General features: G+C 42.0%; 1 protein-coding gene across 2 annotated transcripts in view; it reads left to right on the forward strand.

The window, feature by feature from the left end:
• ddx42 (DEAD (Asp-Glu-Ala-Asp) box helicase 42) overlaps window positions 1-15,590 on the forward strand; it is a 78,242-nt gene extending 62,652 nt beyond the window's left edge. For both annotated transcript variants that reach the window (XM_078223707.1, XM_078223708.1), the window contains 5 exons: window positions 1,887-1,988; window positions 6,559-6,683; window positions 9,227-9,337; window positions 10,891-10,989; window positions 14,265-15,590. In XM_078223707.1, coding sequence (XP_078079833.1) covers window positions 1,887-1,988; window positions 6,559-6,683; window positions 9,227-9,337; window positions 10,891-10,989; window positions 14,265-15,023 — 1,196 coding nt within the window. In that variant the 3' untranslated portion in view covers window positions 15,024-15,590. The remainder of the gene's footprint in view (window positions 1-1,886; window positions 1,989-6,558; window positions 6,684-9,226; window positions 9,338-10,890; window positions 10,990-14,264) is intronic.
• The last annotated feature ends 1,519 nt before the right edge of the window (window positions 15,591-17,109 follow it).

Raw genomic sequence — 17,109 nt, forward strand, 5'->3', positions numbered from 1 at the left:
AGGGCTGAATGGCCTTCTCCTGCTCCTATGTCCCTATATGTGCACAAAACCTTAGTTTTTTTCCACTTAATGTACGCAGCTCTTTACAAGTGGACTACAAAATGCACATGGCAATATTAGGCTTTTACTGCACAAGTAAGTGAATCCTTACAATCTCCACAGCAGGCATGTTGGTTACTGCAATTTTCCTGCTATATGAGTTGGGTATGTTATCTGTGTGAGTAGTTCCTAGCCCAATATACATTCTGGAATGGAAAAGACATTGGTGCTTTCCATGGAAAAGGCACACACTGATTTCCTTGATGGTTGTAAACTTCTCCTCTTGCAATTATTGCCTGTAAAGGAACAGCAGAGGCAGCAGTAGCTCGAACTCAGCTGAAGCTTGACATGGGTAGCAGTGACAAACAACTAAAGCTGAAATAGAAACTGGAAATGCTAAGCATGTGAGTGGAAAGAAAAGCAGGTTGATGGTTTTTCATCAGAACTGCTGTGCATTCCAGCACACTCTGCATTTATTTTAGATTTTGAGCATCCACAGTATTTTACTGTTTAAAAGTGATTGGATTTATTGTAAGTGAACTGCTTGGCTGGGTTATTGTAATGTAATTAGGTAGAATGGCAGTTTTATGAGCTCATTGAATGCCTCTTTCTGCCTCTGTAGCTGATGTGATTAACATTTCATTACCTTTTGGTTTTTATATTCTATATGAATTGAAATAAATGATAGAAGCCCATTACCTGTGTTTTTTACAACCTTATTAACGGGAAGTATTGCAGTTAATGTTCTGCGACTCTGTGCCCCTAAATCCCGCTGCTCTAGCAGTGCTGAGCTGCTTCCATTCAGAAGATAATTACTGCTGTTACTTTTTAAACTACAAAGTGCATCATCTCATTTACTGGCGCATAGAATCATAGAATTACGTCACACAGGAGTCTAGTCATCCTATTGTGCCTGGGAAATAGTTTCTCCTTACTTTTATCAAACCCCTTCATCATTTTGATTGCCTCTCTTAAGTGATCTCTTAACCTTCTCTGCTTAAAACACTTCTCCGATAACTGAAATTCCTATTCCTGGTACTATTCTAGTACATTGTGACTATACACTCTATAAGGCCCCAACATCCTTCCTAGAGTGTAGCCCCCAGATCAGAACACGCTGCTCTGGCTGAGGCCTGATTAGTATTTGATAAATGTTTAGTATAACTTACTTGCATTTGTACTCTGTTCCTCTCTTAATAAAGCTGAAGATGTCATCGTTTTTTAAAAAATACCCTTCTTAGTTTGTTTTGTCATCTTCTGTACATGTACGCCCAGGTCTCTCTTCCTACACTGCTTTTAAATTTGTTCCCCTCTCATTCTTCCTACCAAAATACATAACTTCAAGCTTTAAATTTCATCTGTCATGTGTTTGCCCACTTCACCAATCTATGTTACTATATGGTCTGTTGCTCCCTTATTGTTTACTACGTTCCTGCATTTCGTATTCTCTGCAAATAGTGAAATTATGTCCTGTATGCTGAAGTCCAGATCTTTGACATGTATCCCAAGGCATAGTGATACAAATAGCATCTCTGGGGAATAATAGTATCCTGCTCATCAGTGTGAAATGTATATAGGGAACCAATGCTTGTAAAACTGCCAGCCAACAATAAGTCAGTGCCTTCATAAAGGGAGAATAAAAGTTAGCAGGCAGTAAAATAGCCCTGCGAGATACAAGCACTTTATTGATCAAAGTGATTTATACGGTCATGGCATGTATTTTAAAAAAACAAAATAAGGTTTGTAACTGTCCTGGGATGCTGGAACATCTTTTGAGACTCGGGGGTTGTTTGAGGTCGCTCCCACCTGTTGATGTTGGAATAATCACATTGTTCCATTTATTATAGCACGTGGTTTGGATATTCCATCCATTAAGACAGTGGTTAACTACGATGTGGCACGTGATATTGATACACACACTCACAGGATTGGACGTACTGGCAGAGCAGGTAAGGAGGTGTTAACTAAGCGCATGCATCCATTATAATGTCCAGCATAAGACTTCAAAATTCTCCATTATTTCACATTGTGTAGAAGTGGTCGTTGGTGGATGAATGTATTTCTTCATCCACTCTAATAGTTCCGGCTTATTGGGATTCTCCAATCTGACCAATCTGAAAATTTTGTTTCATAGTTTTTTTACTATTGCCAGATTGTTCATTTTGCAAATTTTATGCAGTTACTAAATCCCAAACAAGTTTTTACATGATTCTACTGTAGTTCTTGCTCACTTATGGCAACATTGTATACATTTAGGAGTGACAATTTAATATCTTTATTTTATTAGAATTAGCAAACCGTAGAATTACTGGATCTTTTCCTAACTCATTACAAAACTCAGTGAGTGAACTTATCTAAACATTTATTTGAACACAATTTTCCCTCACATGCTCTATTGTGTTGACATTTATCTGTTTGCCCTGCCATTTCCGATGCCTGTTGTAAAAGATTTATAATGAAAAGTAACACACTTTGGAAAGATTACTTTTAAGTATACTTATTGCTTTACTTAAACCTAAGGGCATGAAGCTCATGGTGTGGATGGACTAGTAACCAGTGGTTACAGATGAACAAGGAGCAGGAGTAGGCCATTCAGCCCCTCGAGCCTGCTCCACCAGTTAATAAGGTCATGGCTGATCTGATAGTAGCCTCAAATTGGCATCCCACCTACCCCCTATAACCTGCCACCCCTTATTTACCAAGAATCTATCCACCTCTGCCTTAAAAATATTCAAAGGCTCTGCTTCCACCATCATCTCAGGAAGAAAGTTCCAAAGACTCAGGACCTTCTCAGTGAAATAATTTTACCTCATCAGCGTTTAAAATGGGCGATCTCTTATTTTTAAACAGTGACCCCTAGTTCTAGACTTTCCACATAAGGAAACATCTACTCCACATCCACCCTGTCAAGACCCATCAGGATCTTAAAGGTTTCAATCAAGTCACCCCTTACTATTCTAAACTCCAGCGGATACAAGCCTAGCTTGTCGAACTTTTCCTCGTAAGACAACCCACCCATTCCAGGTATTAGTCTGGTAAACCTTCTCTGAACTGCTTCCAATGTATTTACATCTTTCCTTAAATTATGAAACTAATACTGTACACATTACTCCAACTGTGGTGTCACTAGTGCCCTGTACAGCCTCTCTGCTTTTGTATTCAATTCCCCTCACAATAAATGATAGCACTCTATTAGCTTTCCTAATTACTTGCTGTACCTGCATACTAGCCTTTTGTGATTCATGCACTAAAACAACCAGATCCTTCTGCGCCTCAGAGCTCTGCAAACTCTCACCAGTTAGATCATTTTTATTCTTCCTGCCAAAGAGCGCAATTTCATATTTGCCCACCTTATACTCCATTTGCCGGATCTTTACCCACTCATTTAACCTGTCCATATCTTTTTGTGGCCTAGTAATGTCCTCTTCACAACTTGCTTCCCTGCCTATCTTTATATCATCAGCAAATTTGGCAATCATACCTTCAGCTCCTTCATCCAAGTTATTTATTTTAAATTGTAAATTTAAAAAGAAATTATTTATTAGTCACAAGTAAGGCTTAAATTAACACTGCAGTGAAGTTACTGTGAAATTCCCCTAGTTGAAAGGGAATAGTTGAAGTCCCACCATTGATCCCGATGCCAACCAGAAAAAGGCCTATTTATGCCGACTCCCTGCTTCCTGTTAATCAGCCAATCTTCAATCCGTGCCAATATGTTACCTCATGAGCTTTTATTTTCTGCAATAATCTTTGATGTGGCTCTTTATCAGAAGCCTTCTGGAAAGGTGAATTCATCTTCTATCGGGTGGCACAGTGGTTAGCACTGATGCCTCACAGTGCCAGGAGCCGGATTCAATTCCGCCCTCGGGTGACTGTCTGTCTATATGGAGTTTGCACGTTCTCCCTTTGTCTGCGTGGGTTTTCTCCAAGGGCTCCGGTTTCGTCCCACACTCCAAAGATGTGCAGGTTAGGTGGATTGGCCAAAATACATTACCCCTTAGTGTCAGGTTTAGCAGCGTAAATATGTGAGGTTACAGGGACGGGGCCTGGATGGGATTGTTGTCATCGCAGTCTCGATGGACCAAATAACCTCCTCTGCACTGTAGGAATTCTATTCTATGAGAGGGTTGCTGCAAAACTCCAGTAGTGTTATTACTGACTCTCAAGAAATATTCACCTCCATCTGATCTATCCAAAAATGACTGCTGTCCACACCATATACTGACAATACTATCCATCATTATGAAACACCAGTACCACGGTGAGACTCGAGAAATCGGGTTAATGCCCCCTCAGGAAGGACTGTATGTGCCACCTTGCAAGTGTCAGTAATGCAGAATTTTAGCTCGTAACAGCTGAAGTACTTTTGAAATGTAGACACCGTTATTTGTGCACAGCAAGCTCCCACAAACAGAATATGATAACCAGATGATCTGTTTTCAGCGCTAATTAAGGAGTTAGTGTCAGCCAGAACACTGCTGTTCACAATTGTGCCACAGAATCTTGAGTGGGTAAACTGGCCTTTTGATTTGATTTATTATTGTCACATGTATTAACATACAGTGAAAAGTATTGTTCATAGAGAAGGAAATGAGAGAGTGCAGAATGTAGTGTTACAGTCATAGCTAGGGTGTAGAGAAAGATCAACTTAATGCAAGGTAAGTCCATTCAAAAGTCTGACAGCAGCAGGGAAGAAGCTGTTCTTGAGTCGGTTGGTACGTGACCTCAGACTTTTGTATCTTTTTCCTGACAGAAGAAGGTGGAAGAGAGAATGTCTGGGGTGCGTGGGGTCCTTAATTATGCTGGCTGCTGTGCTGAGGCAGTGGGAAGTGTAGACAGAGTCAATGGATGGAAGGCTGGTTTGCGTGATGGATTGGGCTACATTCACTACCTTTTGTAGTTCCTTGCGGTCTTGGGCAGAGCAGGAGCCATACCAAGCTGTGATACAACCAGAAAAAATGCTTTCTATGGTGCATCTGTAAAAGTTGTTGAGAGTCACAGCTGACATGCCAAATTTCCTCAGTCTTCTGAGAAAGTAGAGGCGTTGGTGGGCTTTCTTAACTATAGTGTCGGCATGGAGGCACCAGGACAGGTTGTTGGTGATCTGGACACCTAATAACCTGAAGCGCTCAATCCTTTCTACTTCGACCCCATTGATGTGGACAGGGGCATGTTCTCCTTTACTCTTCCTGAAGACGATGACGATCTCCTTCATTTTGTTGACATTGAGGGAGAGATTATTGTTGCCGCACCAGTTCACCAGATTCTCTATCTCATTCCTGTACTGTTGCCTCGTCATTGTTTGAGATCTGACCCACTATGGTGGTGTCGTCAGCAAACTTGAAAATCGAATTGATGGGGAATTTGGCCATACAGTCATAGGTATGTAAGGAGTATAGTAGGGGGCTGAGAACACTGCGTTGTGGGGCACTGGTGTTGAGGATGATTGTGGAGGAGGTGTTGTTGTCTATCCTTACTGATTGTGGACTGTGAGTTAGGAAGTTCAGGATCCAGTCACAGAGGGAGGTGCTGAGGCCCAGGCAATGGAGTTTGGAGATGAGTTTCGTGGGAATAATGGTGTTGAAGGCTGAACTGTAGTCAATAAATAGGAGTCTGACGTAGGTGTCCTTGTTATCTAGGTGTTGCAGGGTTGAATGGCCTTGGGTTAACTTCTCATCCAAAAAGAATACCTCTTGAAGCATCAGCCTAGATTTTTGCTCAAATCTCTGGAGTGAACCTTGGCATACATCCTTCTGATTCCGAGGTGAAAAGGCTACTAACGGAATCGCAGGTTACATCCTGTGCAATAGGTAGAAAGGAGTCTGACACTGAAGGCCATGCAATGGTGGTTGAGTGGCACAGCTTGGTTGAGTGGCACAGCTTGGCTGAGTGGCACACACTCATCTCTTAGATAGAAGGATGTGAGTTTTGAGCCTCATGAAGAATTGAATTAGGCTGGCAGTTCATTGCATGACAGAGAAGTGCTCCATAGTCAGGGATACCAACTTTTATGTACACACACATTAGGTGCAAGAATTGGCCCCTCGAGCCTAATATTCAGTAAGATCTAATTGTAACATCCTGTTGACCCCTGATAACCTTTCACCCCCTTGTTTATCAAGATCTGGCTACTTATGTCTTAAAAAATTGAACCAAGATCTAGTCCACCTAATCAAGTGGAAGTGAAAATCACAATGGTATTTCTGACATCCTCCCATTGTCCCCTCTGCCATTTATTCCTCAACCAGTATCACCAAAGCAGATTCACTTGTCATTTTCACTTTATGAAACTTTATTGTGCACAACAGGCTACTCAATTTGTCCCCACAACAATGATTGAAAATGCTTTGGGATGTTCTGAGAACGTGAAAGAGCTATCTAAGTGTTGGGTACTATGTATCTAAACAAAAATTGCACCCCCCCCCTCCCCCCCACACCCATTTAACCAATGTTTAACTCTAGCCTTGTTAAATGGAAAATTTAATTCTGCCATGGTTTACCCTGTTTCTGTCTATCCAGGAGAGAAAGGTGTGGCGTATACATTGATGACCTGCAAAGACAGTAATTTTGCTGGGGATCTTGTTCGCAATCTGGAGGGAGCCAACCAGTATGTTTCCAAAGAGCTGTTGGATCTGGCTATGCAGGTATGCTGCTCAAAAGTCCTGGAACATGTCTCCCATCAGTGAACTTTCCTCCAGCACAAGTAACTTTGTTGCTGAAACATTTCTTCACAGCTTGGTTCTCTAGAGCCTGGAACCGTCTTGGTCACACATCTCTACACCCTTGCTAAAAATCTGCCCTGTTTAAGATCAAAAAATACACAACACTGCAATCTGCAATGTCAGTATGAGTTGTTCTGATGTGTAATCCCATATTCTTCAAATGCACCAGAGGATGTGACTTGCCTTAATAATGACTGCCTCACACTGACCAGATATTTTCAATGTATAATCAATGCTCATTCCAAATCATCTTCCTTTTCAATCTCGCCGATGCAGTCAAATCCACTGAATTGTTTTAGGTAACAGTTTAGGTCGGCCAGACCTAGGAGCAGTGTTGGTGGTGTTGCCCCTTTATATTGAGGTCGCATGTATGAATTTCCGTCCACTAAAGAAGCATTTTTTGTTAAGCAACTTCTTTATGTTCTGTGTACAACATATGACTATTTTCTGATCGTTCATTGTTTTGTGAGTATGCCTTTCTTTTTGTAGAGTTTGAGTGCTAATCTGCTGTGGTTTACCTGTTCCTTTGTATGCTGCATACAAGGTGAACAGTTTTTAATGTAATTAATTAGCAAATCATAACTTAACCTAGCTTTCAGCAGGCAAGATTCTGAACCCACAGCAAAAGTTCGCTAGCGACTTTATTCCTTTCCCTCCTCTACTGAAGGCGCTCAGCTCACTCATGCTGGGTTACAGTTCCAGCTGAGCTCCCAGGACATTGCCTAGAGGTTGCCAGACTTATGTAATGAACAACCATTCATCATCCATTGTCACAACCCAATCTAATCCCAAAGGTTCACGTACGCATTTTCCAACAAGACACACGGCAGTGATAGTAGGCAGGAACCCTTGCTGATTCTTTTCCCTTCCTTGCTGCAGAAGCCAATTGTACAACTGCCTCTGCAGCTGAGTTAAGCTGACATTTGAGATCAGTAATTCACCCCTTGCTGAAAAGCTTTTGTGTTGATTTATTGCACAGACTGATGGTGAAACCTGGGCCATTGATAAAGTACAAAAAAACCAATCATTCAAAAAAAAATTATTTGAATGTCAGGATGAAAATGGAAAAAGCTACCCAGTGCATCTGGTTCTAAATCATTCAGGTCCACATGCAAGCTCTCATTAAAACATGTGTTGTACATGAAGTGAATTGCAAAGGTGTGCAATCTTTCTTGTCAGGGTCACTTGGCGATTTTTCCTAATTCAGTGATGATACCAAGCTTGTCCCATCAGGAATTCCCTGTTCTTCCATAAATACAATGGTCAGCATTAATCAGAATTTTAAGCGCTCGTAAAGGGTTTACTCCCAAAATATTAATTTCTTTCTCTTTATTAGATGCTAGCTCCCACAAATCTATGACACTTGTATAAAATGTTTCATTATTGTACATTATCTTATGTTCTAGAAACATTTTCACTCACATACCCAATTGTTAGGTATACATAGAGTTTTCTGAGTAATATCCCTCTCCATCCCAGAGAGAGAAAATCAGGGGGTAAGCACTCCCAGTCTATATCTTGCACCACTCCAGCTGTCTGTTTCCATTGCCCTACATTTCAGAAAGAGACCATTCCATCCAAAGAGTCTGCAACGACTCTCCGAATTAGCATCCTACCCAGGCCCTCCCATCCGCCCTATTCCTGTAACCCTATGCATTTATTGTGGCTAATCCTCCTAACCTAAGCATCTTTGGACTCAAAGGGGCAATTTTAGCATGGTCAATCCACCTTTAACCTGCACATCCCACATGGGCGGCACGGTGACAGTGGTTAGCAATGCTGGCCTCTCAGATCTAGGGACGCAACTTCAATTCTGGCCTCAGGTCACTGTCTGTGCAGAGGCTGCAGATTCTCCCCGTATCTGCATGGGTTTCCTCCAGGTGCTCTGGTTTCCTCCCACATGCCAAAGATGTGCAGGTTAGGTTAATTGGCCATGCTAGATTGTGTCAGAAGAATTAGCAGGATAAATATGTTGGGTTACGGGGATCGGACCTGGGTGTGATTATTGTCGGTGCAGGCTTGATGGACCGAATGGTCCCTTTCTGCACTGTAAGGATTCTATGACATCCATTTCAATCATGTACAATCAAGCCTTGGAGATGGATCACCTGCTGTCTTGACTGTGAATGTGACTGCGATTGTTCTGTGCCCTGTTTGAGAGCAGATTTCCACTCCATCTGACGAAGGAGCAGCGCTCCGAAAGCTAATGGTATTTGCTACCAAATAAACCTGTTGGACTTTAACCTGGTGTTGTTAAAACTCTTACTGTGTTGACTGTGAATGGCAAATTCGACCAAAATAACTTTTTTAAAGATGAGCTTCTAAAGTTAAAGAACTACCTTCAATTTGTTGCTATGTATCACAAATATTTAACAAAAGTATGAATTTACTGCTTTAATAGTTTGTGCATGTGTTACTATTTCAGTTCAGCAATAAGTATTTTAATAACTTTTTTTCACCGTCAGAATCCATGGTTTCGAAAATCTCGTTACAAAGCTGGGAAAGGAAAGAGAATGAATATTGGAGGAGGAGGATTAGGCTACAGAGAACGTCCAGGGCTGGGCTCAGACATCTCAGTGAGTAAATGTTATGTTTGATGCTGCTACCATCATTAAATATTCTTTAGTTGAAAGAATGTCACACTGGAGCAATGTTGGCTTTTACTGCTGTAATGAGAGAGAGTTGGTGTCTTGAAAACTCCCATTAACCTTATGTTCTGCCCAGGATTGTTCTAATTTACTTTGGATAAGCTTCTCCAATGACATTGAAGCCAAAAATGGAATGGACTACACTAAAAATAATGTTCCACTTTTAGTCTTTAAGCGGCATTAAGATATACTGCTGTTGAATTGTTTTGAATATACAGGACTGTTAAATTCGATTGAGGTTAAATCCTAGTCTAATGAATAAGACAGGTGAGCTGAGGATGCAGGTAGATACTTAGAAGTATGCTGTAGCTATTATTGCAACATGGCTTACAGAAGGGCAGAACAGGCAGTTCAACCTTGCAGGGTTTCACACAAGAGAGAGAGGGGGATAAATATAAGGGGGGTCACAGCTTGGAATACTCTTTCGCCAGCACTGATAACAGAGTTGCTACTTTTATTTGTCCGGGTTTCTTGTTTAACCCAGTGGACGTTTCATAGTTTTGCCATTGAAATTGGAATAATTTTCAAATCTGCCTTCATCTCCATAGAACCAGTTACTGGAATATTCAAAGCCACACTGACTCACACAGTGACTGGTATCCTGTACAAAGTTGCAGACTGTAGTTTTAGTTATCCTCTGCTATTTCTTACAGCTTCTGATTCCCTTACAGCTATCAAAGTCTATTCAATTTCAGGTGCACACTCCTGACACCATGTTCAAATGGTGGATTAAGTAGTTTCAGCTCTCAAACCTGTCTACACCAAGGATGATGTCAAAGATTACATGATTTATGGCAAACCTATGGCCACATTGCAGTAAAGATATTTCTCCAACAATTGCAATACTGAGAGTACAGAGGAGATTTGAGTATCCAGTAGAAATTGGATTGGCTAGTTAGTATTCCCTTTGAAACAAAGAATGCTGAGGGGAGTTTTAGTTATGAGGAGCCTAGATAGAGTGGATATTGTTCTTCCTAGCCACTCTTATTTCCCTTAGCAGAGAGATAATAAACAGGGTGCATTGATTTAAAATAATTGGCAGGAGAATTAGAGGGGAGTAGAGAAGTATTATTTATCCTGAGGGAGGTGCAGCGGTCTGGAATTTGCTGCCTTAAACAATAATAGAAGGATGAACCGTCATCGCATTTACAAAGTATTTAGCTATTCATTTGAAACGCTATAAAGTAAAAGACTAAAAATCAAGAGCTGGAAAATGGGATTCGGCTGGATAGGTCTTAGCTGTGACGGACGCAATGGGCAGAATGGCCTCCTGTCCCATAATTTTTTTATGTTCCACTCTATTAAATCCTCTTTGGTGATCTGTGCTGTTAAATCCCATTGGTGTAAACCACTATCAAATCCTATCACAATATATTGCTCAGCTAACTACTCAGTTTCTATTGCATGAACTTGGGTTTACTTGACTCTGTTAACCTTAAACCTGTTGCTTGATACATGGTAACCACAATTGTCTTATACAGGACAGAACATCTGGCAATGTGCTGTCTAATTACGAAGCATACAAACCATCCACGGGGGCAATGGGAGACAGAATGTCAGCTATGAAAGCAGCATTTCAGGTAAAGACTCTGACCCATCTGTGGTGTTGGATTGACAACGATTTTGTAACTACCCCTAACATATTTCAGGGAGATTATTTTGTAGTTCCTGGGATTATAAAAGTGATTCTGATTATATTTTTCACCCGAGGAGCCCTTCATATGACTGATTACATAGCTGCTCAGCTTTACTGGCTAATGTTGTGCTCAGAAAGTGAGTACTTACATGTTCCATTCATTGTTTTCAGTTCAAAGCAGAAGTCATTTAAATACTCAGGAGCACCCAGAGCTGCCTACCTGTATAGATATTGGAATCATAGACTAGAATCCCTACACTGCAGAGGGAGGCCATTCAGCCCACCAAGCCTGCAACAACAACAATCCCAGCCAGGCCCTATCCCCATAACCCCTCGTATTTACCCTGCTAATACTCCTGACACTAAGGGGCAACTTGCCAATCAACCTAACCCACACATCTTTGGAACATGGGAAGAAACGGGAGCACCCGGAGGAAACCCATATAGACATGGGGAAAACGTGCAAACTCTACACAGACAGTGACCCAAGGCCGGAATTGAACCCAGATCCCTGGTGCTGTGAGGCAGCAATGATTTACAGTAAAATCAGTTAAAGATAACTAACAGCCTACTAATGGGATAATAGTCAACTGAATGCAAAATGGTGACAAATGTTACCTGAAGTAATTATGGTTGCAGGGGGTGGAATCAATAAGCTGAACAGAAGCACTAAAGTGCGACATAGTATCAAATGTTCTGCAGTTTTGAAAAGCAGATACTCGCTCATTGTGACTGCTCATTATAAATAGTGATTTGTTGAACAGGGCTGCACTGAGCATAAATGTATGAGGCCATTAATAACTCTCTGGAGGACACAAGAACTTCATTTCTGCAGCGTTCACAATCAGACCAATCAAAATATATATTTTTTGAAGGGATGCTTATATTAACATTACATTATTTTAAAGTGCAGCCCTGTATTACGGGTGTCTTTGTAATCAGTAAAGAAAACTCAGTATTGCAGATGAAATTTATCCTGTGATTAATTTAATCTCATTAACCTGAGCTTTGATTCCATTCATGTTCTCCTTCCCAACCTGGGTGGGCTCCCTGCAGTGAGAGGAAAATATGAATTCCACCACTCATCGGCACAGGAGCTCCCAGGTTTAGATTCCTGGTTCCTGCTGCATTCATTGAACTCGGCAGTTGTTTAGTGTCAGTTGTTTAGGCAAATCCTCTGGGCTCAGGCAAATCCTCTGGGTTCCTACTCCAACATGTTTGCTAAGAAGAGAAATGAGCTGTAATTTGGCATCCCATTCTCTCAGCTGAGTTTAACAGGTTATCAATATTCATCAAGACCATACACCAAGAACCATCCTCACTCTGATGCCTCAACCAGTCAGCCATTGTTCTCACACAAGGATTATCTTCCTCAGAGGGCATCAGTTGGTGTCTGAGCTATTCCAGTTGGTCACAATGTGCTGGCAGAAGCCATGTCGATTTTCACCTCCTTAAGCTTGACCCATTGAGCTCAAGCGTAGTCACACCATTATTTTGGCTTGACAGCAGCACCCTGTTATTGGAGAATACCACTTGTGTTACTACTGCATAGTAGCAGTGTGAAACAGCTAGCTACTAGCTTTACAAGAATAGTTCCAGAAATAAGAAACTTCAGTTATGAGGATAGATAGGAGAGGTTGGGACTGTTCTCCTTGGAGAGAAGAAAACTAAGAGGGGTTTGATAGATGCTCAAAATCATGAGGGGGGCCGGAAAGAGTAGTTAGAAACTGCTCCTCCTCGTTAAAGGATCAAGAATGAGAGGGCACAGATTTAAAGTGATTTGCAAAAGAAGCAAATATGATGTGTGAAAAAGCTTTATCTCAGGAGTGGCTCGGGTCTGGAACACTCTGCCTGGAAGTGTGGTGGAGGTATTCTAGAGGGCATTAGATGACTATTTGAATAGAAACAATGTGCAGGGGTACTGGGAAAATGCAGAGAATGGCACTAAGCCAGCTTGCCCGTTTGGAGAGTCAGTGCAGACACAGTCGGCCAAATGGGCTCCTTGTGTGCCATAATAATTTTGTGATTCTGTGCTTCACCTTTTCAAGTTTTTGAGGTTCGTTGCTGTTTAAGGTAACCTGATATAGACTGGGCACCTTTAGGGCTGAGTGTGATGGCCTTAGACCTGTTCATGATAAGTTCAAAATATTCTTCTCAGGGTAGCCAGTATCCCGCAGGATGATGTGCCCAATTTCAACATCAAGCTTGCATAGTGAGCAACTGGTTTTGGGCTCTATTTACGAGGTTGCCTATTATTACATGCAGCTGCAGATTTAAATATAGCAAATGTATCATTCACATATCAGAAATATGCAAAGGGTGGTTTAGGTGCCATTCCATCGAAAACGCGTGGAACCCAACAAAGGTGTTCACAATGGGCAAGTACAGACTGTACCCAACCAGCCCGTGCTTGCAAAACTCAAACACAGTGTCCAACATTAGATTTGATTCCGCGATTGGACGACATTTGCTAAACAATCTAGTGTGCTAAGAATTATGCTGACAGCCAATTTAAGATTGTCAGTCAGGCTTGCAGTGTGGCAGATTTGCCTGTACTGGAAGCTACATACATTAATATGCAGGGCTCTGCTCTTTGCAGCCAGAAAGAACCTATACTCATTGTGCCTGTTTCTGCTAAGAAAATACGTGCAAGCCATTCACTGAATGATACATTCCTCAGGGCAATACTTTGGACCAATTAGATTCAAACTGCCGGGTTTAAATTTCAGACAGTGCAGTTAACTGTCAGTTACCCTCAACTGGTACGTTCTCCATGGCAACACCTCTAACAATCAGAGTCCACTTGTCAATCATTCAACACTCTTCTTACACAACATAAAGTTGTTGATTTCCTTTACATTATATTTTTACGAATGTCCTGATGAATGCCAGAAGAAAACCTTTGACAAAAACGAAAATCAGATATATTCAGCAATCGTGAAGAGTGTCTAAGGTCGATTGCACCACCTCCAATACTACAGTGTCCAATTACACTGCAAAAGGGGATCAATGAAAGTCTCAAATCTTTTTAGCCACAACAGACTTTTCTAATGCACCAATATTTGTTCATTACATCATATTTTGTGTTAAGCAATGTGAGGTTGTAGCACATCACAACTCAATTTATTGATGCAACGTTTCTGATACAGCTTTAATATCTGCTTGTGTCTGGAATGTATATCGCTGCATACTAACGTTCTACTTGTTTTATTCCACCAGTCACAATACAAATCACACTTTGTTGCAGCCACTGGTAGTGCTCCGAAGATCACAGGCTCTGCCGCTGGTACTAGCAACTGGACTAGCGCTGGGAGCCTCAGCATTATCCCTACCTGTCCTCTGGGAAATCCAATCATCAACCAGCCCCCAGCTCCCAGCAGTAACATCGCAGGTAGTGGACGGAATAAAGACAACAGCAGTCGTCCTGGTGAGGTCAAGGTCAGCCGTGTTGTTGACGGTGGCTCCAGCCGTTTTGAAGGCGGCAGTCGTCACAGTGACAACTTCAGTCGTCATAGCGATGCTGGCGGCCGTCACAGTGACAGCGGCAGTCGTCATGGAGATTCTAGCAGCCGCCATTCTGTCAGCAAGTACAACGATCGCGGAGGTGAGAGCAGACACAGTGATCGGAGCAGTGAGAGGCACGGTGACCGGGGCAGTGACCGCAACAGTGAAAGACATGTTGAGCGCAGTGAGAGCCGGCACGGCGACCGGCGCAGTGAGGGCCGGCACGGCGATAGGCACAGCGAGAGCCGAAGTGGTGAAGGCCGGCATGGCGAGGGCAGAAGTTCCAGTCAAAGCCGGAGTAGCGGGGAGAGCGGGAGTGTGAACGAGACCGGGAGCAGCGGAGAGAGCAGGAGCACCAACGAGAGCAGGAATGGAGACAGTAGAAGCAGTAATCGGAGCAGTTCCGCTGAGAATGACGGCTTTGCTGTGCCAGAACCACCTCCCAGAAAGAAGAGGAGTAGATGGGACAATTAAATCCCAACATTTGTGTTCCACACGTTCTCTTGCAGACACAAAGATGCTTACACTTTGAATCTTGTTAGAAACTAAATTGCATAGTTTTATCTCCATAACCATCAATACAAAAAAAGGGACACTACAGAACGGATTTTTATTTAGCGTAGTGAACTATGTATCTTGTATGTTAGTGTTGGTCTTTGAAATGGAAAGCAGTCATTGGGAGTTTTTTCAAATTGTCAGAGACTTTCAATATACATCTGTTTCACTTGTTTTACCTTTGCTCTGCTCTTTGTGAAACATTAAAGTCATCTCAAATGTTTCTTAAATTGTCCTGAATCCTACCAACGTTTTATTTTTTGCTGATTTGTGTTGTAAAATGCGGCTATGTTTGGGTTGACATTGCTATTCTGACAGGAGAAGGCTACAAAGGGGGAGCTGTCTTATTGTCTTTTCCCCAGGCTAGGGCCCAGTAGACTCTGCTGTCAGTCTTGTCAAAGTCTGATCACCAAATCACTCGGGATTACTTTTGAGAATGTGGCTCTTTTATGAAAAAATAAAGAAAGGATAATTCAATTAAATGTTTAAAGAAGCTCTGATTGAACTGATTCACACGGTAAGAATGTACAGGAACAGCTGTGCACTGCAGTTCTATTTCATGCTGTTTTGTGAATGGAAAGGAGAGGTGTGAGCTAAGCAGATATAGTATGAAGAAACCTGAGGTAGGAAGCATCAGAGCATTGCTCCTGCCCCTATAGAACTCGTGTTTAAATCCAGCTCCTCTCAGTGTGGTGCTGCAAGAGCAGTGGGTAGCTCAGGATAATTGACAGGGGAGGATGTGCCCCATGGAGCTTACGTCGAGGAACACAGGGCAAGAAAGTTCAGCTCCTTGGTGTCAATGTTTGTGAAATGTGTGTACCAGTGCTGCCTCCAGCAGCTCCTGGCTTCCCAGCATGAGTGCCCACGAGTCGAGTGGCAGCAGAAAAAAAGACTGTTTCTGTCATGCCAGTTGTGATCTTTGGATGCCGTAAAGCACTTTACAGCCAACAAAGTACTTTGGAAAATGTCCATCAACAGTTAAGAATGAGGCATCCAAAAGGAGCTGCTACCTAGATTTGGATTGCCAAGCACCCAGGGAGCAGGAATACTTTACAGGTACTTTTGGTGATCCTCTTTATCATTTCCTGCTTCTGTTGGAATGTTAAAGAAATGTATTATCGAGGATATCGTAACAATACACTTGGAAAACACACAGGTGATCGGACAAAGTTGGTACGGTTTTAGAAAAGGGCATTCATGTCTGACAATGATTTGAGTTTTTGGAGAATGTAGCCAGTAGAAGGGAAACAGTTATTATGATTATTGGCCTGACCCTGGGATGTGGGGGGAGGATCAGATTAGGGACCAATAACGTTTAAAATAGATTAGGGTTAAGATTCAAGACGCCTGCTTTTAGAATAAAGCCACAAGAGTCCACGGATTTTGAACAAACAAAACAAGCTTTACTGTACAAGTTCAGAAAGATAAAACAATTTACAATATCTACCTTATACTCCAACATTCAGGGTAAGTATGAGGGACATGTGAATTAACAGCAGAACTGTGGTTAAACACACCACACACTACAGAGGAAATGACAGATGCAACCAAGAATTGAGTCCATGGATTTTTCAAGAACCTCCTAGTCATTAATAAACAAGTCAAGCAATCTCATTGAAACTATGTCTCATGAGGGATTCCCAACTTTACCTCTGAAAATCTCCCCTCTGAATTCTCTCACAAGTCACTACAACTCGGATAGATTTAACAATGGTCAACCTCCCCTTCCGAGATTCATTCCCCCTGGATTCCTGAGTCTGTAGTTCAGTTTCTATTTACTGACATAACATCAGGTCTTTGCGAGAAAGCTTGCTTCACTGAGCTGGCACTGCCCCCTCAGTTTTTCTGAACTTCTTGTTGATGCTCAGGGCTTCCTGTGGGCCCACATTGATTAGCACGGATTCCTCTGAGCCCCTTTCCCAGCTCCTCAAAGCTAATAATAACACTTTGGCTGCTCAGAGCTTCTCTCCTGTGCTTCTGACTCTCCTGAAACTAACCACCTCAA

Source organism: Mustelus asterias, chromosome 11 (assembly GCF_964213995.1).
Source record: "Mustelus asterias chromosome 11, sMusAst1.hap1.1, whole genome shotgun sequence".
NCBI lineage: Eukaryota > Metazoa > Chordata > Chondrichthyes > Carcharhiniformes > Triakidae > Mustelus > Mustelus asterias.